Source organism: Mixophyes fleayi, chromosome 4, assembly GCF_038048845.1.
Source record: "Mixophyes fleayi isolate aMixFle1 chromosome 4, aMixFle1.hap1, whole genome shotgun sequence".
NCBI lineage: Eukaryota > Metazoa > Chordata > Amphibia > Anura > Limnodynastidae > Mixophyes > Mixophyes fleayi.
Window position 1 is genome coordinate 152,979,325 of NC_134405.1, and position 10,653 is coordinate 152,989,977.

Consider the following 10,653-nt stretch of genomic DNA (forward strand, 5'->3'; position numbering starts at 1 on the left):
CTATATATATATATATATATATATATATATATATATATATATATCTCTCTCTCTCTATATATATATATATATATCTCTATATATATATATCTCTATATATATATATATATATATATATCTCTATATATATATATATATATATCTATATATATATATATATATATATATATATATATATATAGATATATATATATTTTAATTTATTTACCCACACATTGGTGCGGGGAGGGGGGACGGTAACCAGTGTAGTAGCCTAGGGCGGCTGTGACCCTTAATCAGGCCCTGATTGTCCCATAGACCTACTGCCACGGAAGAATCCTTCTAGAGGTCGTGTCTACCCTCTCTCTCAACCCGAGACCCAAGCCATGTCCGATTATGTCAAGTAGAACCTCCAGAGAGGCTTCCACAGACCCTCAGTCTCACCTGCTGGTGCAGGTTTCTTTTTCGTGTAAAAGAAGGATGGATCCCTACATCCTGGCATTGATTATCGTGGACTAAATGCTGTTACTATCAAGAACCGCTATCCTATCCCACTTATCACCGAGTCATTGGACCGCATCAAGGGAGCTAAGATCTTTTCTAAATTAGATCTCCGAGGAGCCTACAATCTCATTCACTTCTGGGCTGGAGACGAATGGAACACCGCTTTCAACACCCGCGACGGGCATTACAAATGTCTGGTTATGTCCTTCGGTCTCTGTAATGCTCCAGCTGTGTTCCAAAGTTTCATCAATGAGATCTTCAGGGACCTCCTCTATTCTTATGTAGTAGCATATCTTGATGATATCCTCATCTTTTCTCAAGGTATTGACTCTCATCGGAGACATGTCGTTGAGGTATTGTCCAGGCTCTGGAGGAATCGACTCTATTGTAAGCTGGAGAAATGTTCCTTCGAGGCCGCCTCTATGCCATTCCTGGGTTACATCATCTCGAGTTCCGCATGGATCTAGAGAAAGTTCAAGCCATTCTAAATTGGCCACGTCCATCCTGTCTTAAGGCCATCCAGCGCTTCCTGGGCTTCTCAAATTATTACAGGCAGTTTATCCAAAATTTTTCTGGTATTGCTGCCCCCATTACTGCCCTCGCCCAGAAGGGAGCCAATACCAGGATATGGCCTGTAGACGTGCAAGAGGCATTTTCATTCTTGAAGCAAACCTTTTCTTCATCTCCTATCCTCAGGCAACCGAACATCTCCCAGCCTTTCTACCTAGAAGTGGACGCCTCTGCAGTGGGAGTAGGAGCTGTTCTGTCACAAAAGTTGTTATCCAACAAACTCTTACCCTGCGCCATCTTCTCACGCAAATTTTTACAAGCCGAACAGAACTAAACTATTGGTGATAAAGAATTATTGGCTATGAAGCTAGCTCTTTCGGAAAGGCGTTACCTCCTGGAGGGGGCTCAACATGTGGTCACGATCATTATGATCACAAGAAGCTTTTGTACCTGCAATCGGCCCAATGATTCAACCCATGGCAGGCCCCCTGGTCACTTTCTCGCTTTCACCTCCATGTAACCTTCAAGCCAGGCCATTTAAACAAAAAAGCAGACCTCTTTCCCGGGCCTTTGACTCCAGCCAGGATTCCAATTTGCCTTCTAGCCATCCTATCTTGGATCCTAAGTGCTTACAGACGATCTCTACATCCCCTACCCCTCCTCCTGGGAGAACATTTGTCCCTGCCTCCCTTCGGAAGAAGCTGCTTCCATGGTATCATAGTTCCAGGTTCACTGGACATGCTGGAATACTTAGGACCTATGAGATCGTGTCTCGGACTTATTGGTGGCCCTCCCTTCGCTCAGATGTCAAGAACTTTGCGGCTGCCTGAAACATCTGTGCCCAGCACAAATTCTCCCGTCTGACTCCTATGGGCCCACTACTACATCTACCGGTGCTAAACCCTGGACACATATCAGCATGGACTTTGTCACCGATTTTCCTTCCAGCAGAGGATTTAATACCATTTGGGTCGTAGTGGACAGCTATTCTAAAATGGCTCACTTCATCCCTCTAGTGGGCCTTCCCTCCTCAGTTTTAGCACTTCATCAAGGAAGTGTTCCGTCTCCATGGTTGTCCTCAGGAGATTGTTTCCGATAGAGGCGTTCAGTTTACTTTCAAGTTTTGGCGTGCTTTGTGCAAAAGTTTCTGCACTCAACTCAATTTCTCCTCTACTTACCACCCGCAGACTAACGGCCCAACAGAGAGGGTAAATCAAGATCTAGAAACTTTTCTCAGGATATTTTCTTCTTCCAACCAAAATAACTGGGTTGATCTTTTACCCTGGGCTGAATTTGCTCATAACAACTTGTTTCATGAATACACTTTGTCCAGACCATTCTTCATTGTTGATGGATTACATCCTGTGCTTCCCAAATTCTCTGCCCTTCCACCCACCCATGTCCCAGCTGTCAAGAAACTCCTACAATATATCTCTGCTATCTGGTCCCGGGTTGTTTCCTCTCTCAAGAAATCCTCTAACTGCTACAAAGCTTCTGCCGATAAAAGGCGAAGGGCAGTTCCTTCACTCAAGGTAGGAGACAAGGTGTGGCTATCTACCCGGAATATATGTTAAGTATCTAGTGGATTGGAGGGGTTTCGGTCCTGAGGAACATTCTTGGGTTAACGCCTCTGATATTCATGCTCTTGCTCTTCTACAGAAACTCCACGCTATGTTTTCATGCAAGATCACCTCTAGGGGCTAGATTTACTAACAGGCGTGATGCATGGCGGCTTGAAGCCGCCATGCATCGCGGCGGTTTTCCGGCGGGTTTGCATTGCAAACAGCCGGATTTACTAATGGGCGCATATCAGCTTCAATTTGAAGCCGCCGGCGATGTCACGGCGGGATGTAATGCTCAAAGCCGCCGGCGGCTTTGAATAGAACATGGCGCTTTTGCTTTAAATGACGGCGCTTTTGTGTAAAGGCGGTTTTTTTGAAAATTACACCTGTCTCCTGGCCTGTTACTATTGGCTATTTTCAAACTCAGGAGATTTGACATCACAAGCCCTATATAAACCACTGGCCTGACACTTTTTCTTTGATAGGGGTTTGAGGAGTTTTGTGAGAGGAGTTTGGAGGATAGTGGTTTGCTGTGAGTTGGTGAGAGTTGGAGTTTGGTGGATTGGTGGAGCGATATCTGATTGAAGTGTGAGTAGTCCTGTGGTATTTTTCTGATTTGTACATTTATTTTCTCTTTTATTTTCTGTATTGTTTTTTTGGTATTTGACTTGCCCTTTGTCTGTGTTACTTGTGTGTGACTGTGTTGAGAGTGTGTCTGTACTTAGTGTAGTTTGTCTTTTGTGTTTGTAAGTCTTTCTGTGTTTTGTGTGTTTGACATTTATTTGTCATTATGTCCAGAGATAGGAGGGGAGAACAGGCTGAGGAGAGGGAGATGGAGGTTGAGGGGTCAGAGGAGGGAGAGGGAGAGGTTGAGGAGACAGGTCAGGGCAGGAAGACCAAGACAGGGAGGAATGTGCGCTTCTCACATGATGAGAATTGTGTGTTGGTGCACAATATCGTTCCCTGTTATGAGGTCATACTAGGCAACCTGGCAGCCCAGACTCCTCTAAGGCGGCGTCACCAATTGTGGGGGCGTGTCTGTGATGCCGTGAACACAGTGGGCCCACTAAAGAGGACAGTGGCGCACTGCCGCAAGACAAAAACAAAAATTGCAAACACATTTGTGCAATAAACAGTATATTTGGAAATTGTTTTTTTCTGGAAATACATTGTATGCTTTTTCTAATACATCCAGAATCTCCAGGACCGCAGTTCAGTCCCAGTGCCAGACCTACACCTCCACCTTCAGCGAGAGATTCGGGCACAGACAAGCAAGCAGGTGCGTGATTTCTGTTTAGGAGAGAAATAATGGAGTTACTTGATTTTCTGTGCAAATGTTGCTGTCAATGTTGTTTTTTTTTCCTTTTTATTGTTTGCAATGAGAAGTTAGGGCTACATTTTACTAAACTGATATGTTGCCTATAGAAACCCATCAGAATATACCTTTACTTTATTTATTGCATTCAACAAAATGACAGCTAAAATCTGATTGGTTGCTATAGGCAACATCTCCACTTTTTATAGCATGCAGTTTAGTCAAAATAACCCAGCATGTACTACACAGTCCAAATGATAAAGGGTATTAAAAGGATAATAAGTGTATCCGTAAGCAGGTAGCATAGGAGTAGAAATCAGGAATGCAAACATTGTGAAAGAATCTGTAGTTGCTAAAGAATATTCTTTCCTATCCAGTGTTCAGAATGCAATATACAAACATATTATATACTATATACTTACCGTCATTTTTCATACACAGGGCCCTCTTCATACCAGCCACCTCAGGCGGAGTCCCTGGAAATGTCCCCTGAGCCAGAGGATCTAACGACCATCACCCTGGTAACAGTGGATGCCCCTGTGTCTGGCCTCCAGGAAGTTTCACCTGGCCCTGCTGAACCATCACACCACCAACCTGCACCTGAAACTATGGACCCAGCCAGAGAAATGGCGCTTTCTATTGGCGCATTCCAGCAGCAACAGACATTGTTCATGGACAGGCAAACTGGCCACATGTCACAAATTGCGGCCCAGTTGAGGCGAATACACCGCTCCACTAGCCAAATCCCTGCTGCAATAAACCGGCTGGCAAGCGCTTTGGAGCAGACGAATGTGCAGCTGGCCCAAATGTCTGGGTCTGTGGACGCCATGCATTCCTCCGTTCGTGAGGGGAATGCCAATGTTATCCGGCTGGCAGGCCAACTCCAGCAGGAACTGATTGCCCGCTTGCCGGCCCCTTTTTCATCGGCCTCCACCAGTACTGCTAGTACGCCGAGCAGATCCACACATAGCACTCCTCCAAGGAGAGGTGCTCGCACCAGGCGTGGGCGAGGGAGGGTAGAGAGTGGGGCTAAGCACAGTGATATGCCAGCGAAAAGACGGCGCTAGGGCAAAAAATTTATTCTTGGGGAATGTGTTGTGTAAGCATTATACTTTTTCTTTTATTATGTTGTAATGCAATAAATGCAGTTATATTTCATTCATATCATTCTTTCTTTTCTTCCCATTAAACAAGAGTATACTGTTTTCTTTAAAACGATGCACTAATTTCACGTACACATTGACCTCTAACTGTCACTTTACAGGGATTTTAACAATTACAACATTCACAGTACACACTATCCTCTGTTTAAAGGGTCCAATTTTATTAAAATATTCCATTAATAAAACGATTGCACTGACATAAAATCAAAAACCAATATATGTTTTTTATTGTATGCACTTACATTTAAAGTAGTTTGTAATGAGACGGTCTCAAATCTGCCTCCCCTCTGTGTGCTCTGCACATCACCAAATGGGACACGGGCCCCTACTTGTTCACTGTGTACTGCAATAATCGGTGGGGTAAGTTGATGTAAAGCTAGATTATGTATCAGACAGCAAGCCAGGATAATATCAGACACCTTAACAGGTGCATACATAAGCACCCCACCAAATATATCTAGGAACCTGGTTTACATGAGTACAAACATTGGTACTACGTCCACATCAGGCAAAGATTCCAGATTCACTGTAAATGCATGTGGAGTGGCCGGTAAACCTTTACATCAGTAAATAGGATTCAATAATACAGGATGGGAAAAAAAAACAAAAAACCTCAAATTACATGCCAGTTTGCCCATTTCCCATATACAATCCTAAAGGAGGAAACTTTGCACAAAATGGCTCTTTCTCTTATGTTAGAAATGGCTAAATAGTTCAAACAGCACACTGTTTGAACAATCTCGCTGCTCACAAGCAGCGCTTTCATTTTGGTCTTTTGAATGGCGGTTCTCCGGCGGCTTTATAAACCCCCTAATAGTAAATCCGGCTGTTTGTATGTAGAACATTGTTGAAACCGTCATGGCACTTTATACAGAGGCGGGTTTGGAAACATCATTTTTGGCCGTTTGGACGGCGGGTTTAGCTTTAGTAAATCCGGCGATGGCTAAACCGCCGCCAAACCCGCCGAAAGTCGGCGGGTTTACAAACACGCCTGATAGTAAATCTAGCCCTAAGTGTTCAGTGGCCACTTTGAAAAGGGGGGTATCCCCGGCCTTGCAAGCGGGTACCAGTGGTTTTACCCTTATCCCGCAGGCAGAGGTCCCGGCGGTCTCGGCAGCATCCGACCGATGGTGGGCGTCAGCTTGCTGTCCGGTCCATGCATGCGCAGGCTCGCTCTCCCTTTTAAGACCTCTCACTTGCCCCTCATTGGTCACAACCTGTTGGAGGGGTATTTAAAGCACCTGAGTTACCTGTCAGGTGCCTGCTCTTGTGTTCACTTCCTGCAAGTGGTAAGGACCTGGCTCTTTCTCTCCCTGCTTCTGGAGACCATTGCAGGCTGCCTTGAACTTCTTCTGTTCCAGTGACTCCATTCACCACCAATCCTGAGTTACCACGATAGTGTTCAGCTACTGTTCTGTCTCTCCAGTCCGCAGGCTGCATTGAACTTCCGTTGTTCCAGTGACTCCATCCACAACCAATCCCAAGTTACCACGATAGTGTTCAGCTACTGTTCGGTCTCTCCAGTCCGCAGGCTGCATTGAACTCCCACTGTTCCAGTGACTCCATCCGCTACCAATCCTGAGTTACCACCATAGTGTTCAGCTACTGTTCTGTCTCTCCAGTCTGCAGACTGCATTGAACTTCCGCTGTTCCAGTGACACCATTCGCTACCTATTCTGACTTACCTCCGTGTGTACTGCCTCCGGCTGTTCTTGTTGCTTTCTGCTCTCCCGTACTGATCTGCCTGGTACTCCCTCAAGGTGCTGCGACCTGCGGGACAGGGGCTGCTAAGACCATACCTCCTTGTGGGGGTTCTGGGGAAGACCTCCTATCCCATAAGACTTTGCGCCACTGGGCAGAATCATGCCAAATCAGGCAGATTCAGGCGTTTCTATGGTCACTCTCGGCCTCTGTAACATAGCGTAACAAAAGTTTACTATTCAGACTCTCCGTAAAACTTATTCAAATCAGAAAATGGTGCTTATCTGCCATCCTTAAGTTTAATTATGTGGCATTGTACATGGTTGTGCCTCTGTTCGTCCATATCACTTCTGATTGGCAGTCACCAACTCTGGTTCTGCCTACATTATAAACTCCAACAGAAGAGGAGGAAGGGAAGGAATGATGAGAAGAATAGTGGAAGAAGAAGAGTGAGAAGTTGTGGCACTAGAGGGGGAATATAACTTGTTTGGACATGGTTTACAAGCCTATTTAGATTGCAAGCTTCTAAGAACAGAAGAAGGCATCTGTTGTTGAGTATTTGTTTTTTTTATTCTTAATAAAATAATGTGGTTATAAAGAGGGTGTTGTGGTTAATTTAAGATTTTTCTTTGTGGTACTACAGGCTGCAGCAAGCCATGGGTGTTGTCACTTGTGGTTCTCTAATTGCAAGCATGCCCTGACTGCCATGGGTATGCTGATATTTATAGTTCTACAAGCACCAGCATGCCCAGACTGTTACTGGCAGCCTGATTTGGCTGAGACTTGTAGCTCCACAAACAAAAATGGTGTTTTTTTTATTTTAAATACTTTCTGGCGCTGTTATTACCCTACACCCACCACCCAAGGGGTGCAGGTAGAGTCCTAGTGCTTTCAGTACTGGGCTTGTGACCCCCACTCCCTAGGGAATCCAGCCTAGTGCTGAACAGCCTGGGGTTGGGTTGGTTGTCATTATGGCAGGGGGTCTCCCTGCCATGTGTCCTCCTGCTATAGTGCCACCCACCCCGGCTGGTTTGCCTGGTACTGGTTGCATTGAAATCGGGGGGACCCCACGCATTTATTTCCTGATTTTGGCGCAACCAGCAGTACGTTGGCAGCACTAGAGTTAATAGTCTTTAGAGGGGGGGAGCCCACGTTTTTTTTTTTTTTCATTTTTTAAAAAAATTGTTTAAAAAAAATCATGTTAGTGACTCCAAAATTGCGCTAGTTTTGCGTGTAAAACTTTCAGAAAGGGCTATTGGTTTGAAAATGGCGATTTTCATCTAAACACAGGCGATTTTAAATTGACGCAAATCGCGAGAGATGAACAACGATTTTGAAGAAGACTAAAAATCGCTACTTAATACATATGACGACTTGGGGACTCAAATCGGGAGTTATTTCTTGCGATTTCTGACGATTTTCAATCGCTGAAAAAAAAAAATCGCAGTTTTACTCCCTTGTGCGCATACCAATCTTTACCAACCTTGTAACAGGCCTGAATCTGTAGATTTCTGGTGTGCCATTCAGAAGAATATACTCTTGTCACTTCACTTCTCTGTGTCATACATTGACTATATCAACATGCTGATTATATTACATTTTGAGTGACAATTTGTCATTTTGTTCATTAAATTATATTGCAAATAAACTACACCATATATAAATGTTTTTTTCTCCTGTATGTGCTTCTTGCAGAAATGTAATCATTTAACATGCTTTACACCTGCCCTTTAGCCAGGGTTGCACAGCTGGATGTCTTATCTACCTCCTCCTGTAGCAGTACCCACCAGGGGTTTCCGCTTTCTTATCTGTTATATACTATTAAAACTAAGCCCTTGTCTGTTAGATCTGATCTCTATATAGGCAACATAATGCTGTACCTTGGTGTTTCTGATGTATCAATGAAGTGTGTGCTTGAGGTTCATCAAAGTTTGGAGCATAGCCTAGTCTCTCAATATATTGGTCCACATCTATCGTCTTTACCTTTGATGTAATTATTTTCTCTCCGGTGACCTCTCTTTGGTTAACATTTTCAAGTATTGGGAACATGCTCTACTTTCTAGCAATGCTCTTAATACCTTGAAAACAATTGCAACAATGATTTTATGACAAGGCCAACATGGCTGACCATATCCTAACTAGTCAGCTAAGACAAAAAAGAGCTCTCATTCTGATTGCAAAAATTAAAAAGACAGACAAAACTCAAATCACATATGACCCTGTACAACAGGGAAGTTGCAGGGACAGCTCCTGACACCAACCTGCTCCCAAAATCTCTGACGATCAGTCTAAACAGTTAAATGTGGATATTTGAATAGAAGATACCGTTGCGGCTATCAAGGAGCTCAAATCATCATCAACTCTGGAATGGAATTTGATAGTTTTACGGCAGTAGAAGTGGCATACCACTGTGTACCTGCTCAACACTATAAAAGGTTCTTAAAATCCTAAAGGGAGCAGCATTTGACACAGTCATTACTTTGGCCAATATCATTGTAATTCCCATGCCCTGATTATCCAATAAACTGACTAGACTGCAGCCTAGGGGCAAGGCTTTTGGGGGGTGAGGTGTGCAAATATTTTAGGGGTGCAAACAGTGATAGGTATAAACTGAAATTCATTTTAAAATATTAGAAAATAATTGCTCTCCAATTTAAAAAGAAAGCATGGAAGAAAAATGTAGTAAGGTTTTAATCCTGATGTATTCCCATATTAAAGGCTGAGACAAGGGTCATCCTGAGGTGGGCGCTTTAAGATAAGCGAGTAGGAGACTGGCGCAGGCGTGACAGCCCCTTCCCCCTTTATGCATTCACCCTCAATAGCGCTCATTCATGCCTGCAGTTTGCTACATAGTTCTTAGTCCCTTATAAAAAGCCAAGTGAAGCTCAGTTTTGAAAACATGGAAGCAAACACTGGTGGTAGGGGGTGTGAAAGAAACAGAGTTTGTTTTTACTTACTGATTATAGCCTGGCATGAAAGGCTCAGGGTACTATGTGTGTATTAGCCTAGAGCGGCCTGATCCCTTAATCAGGTCCTGGTAATTTCTAAACCTGGACAGGACACAACCTTCTGCTCAAGTTATAGGCTAATATCTTTATGTAGACTTAAAAATCTCCACAAAATTTCTTGCGAACAGACTCAACCCTCTTTTCCTACTTCCCTCATTGATCCATCTCAACCAGGTCAGTTTTATATCCGGCCAACTAGCCCCTGATATTCTATTTTTTATTATTATTATTATTATTATTATTATTATAATTTTTTATGTATAAAGAGCAGACACATTACACAGAACTGTACATTGAAGGTATCATAACATGACACAAATTAAATACAACAACATGAAACATAAGGTAAAGTTGGCACTGCCCAACTGTGCATACAATCTAAGAGGTGTGGGGAACACATGATTCAGAAGGCAGCAGAATAACAACTAGTGGAGAAAGTGTGGGTGGCTATTGTTAGCAGTCAATTGTTAAATGGCACATCTGAGCAACTAGCAGTGGTGTAGTCGGAATGAGGAGACACAGCAGAGACACGAATACAAAATAAAAAAGACAGTTGTTTGTAAGCGCTTATCCTTAACACTGCATATCTATGTGTATCTAGCAAAATGAAAATATGAGGTATTAGTTCATATTTTGATTATAACATTTAAGCCTGCATTCCAGTGACAATGGCACTTCATTGTATGCAGGTCCTACACTGACCTATATGCTTTAAATACCATTAAAATGCATTTAAACTCAGATGCACTCACATCCCAGATATAGGTACTTACAATTAGTAAGGGCTGGTTTGTAAGCCACACGCAAATGAGCCTTAAATAGGCTTTAATGGGCAGCTGGTAAGACAACATAAGGAAATATTTTGAAAGCAAAACCAGAGAAGAAATAAGCCTGCGCTTGGTACATCTCAT

The 10,653-nt window shown here is 43.3% G+C and overlaps 1 protein-coding gene across 1 annotated transcript; it reads left to right on the plus strand.

Moving 5' to 3' along the window:
• The first annotated feature begins 3,704 nt into the window (after positions 1–3,704).
• On the plus strand, positions 3,705–4,937 carry LOC142150762 (uncharacterized). The gene is made up of 2 exons (XM_075205956.1): positions 3,705–3,834; positions 4,312–4,937. The coding sequence occupies exons 1-2, from the start codon at positions 3,729–3,731 to the stop codon at positions 4,935–4,937; spliced, it is 732 nt and encodes a 243-aa protein (XP_075062057.1). The 5' UTR covers positions 3,705–3,728.
• Positions 4,938–10,653: the final 5,716 nt, after the last annotated feature.

Excerpts from the sequence above, each read along its gene's own strand:
- LOC142150762 (XM_075205956.1), top strand. The coding sequence starts at position 3,729 with ATGCTTTTTCTAATACATCCAGAATCTCCAGGACCGCAGTTCAGTCCC. Across the intron at positions 3,835-4,311 it reads GGGCACAGACAAGCAAGCAG|GGCCCTCTTCATACCAGCCA; the intron begins GTGCGTGATTTC and ends TTTCATACACAG.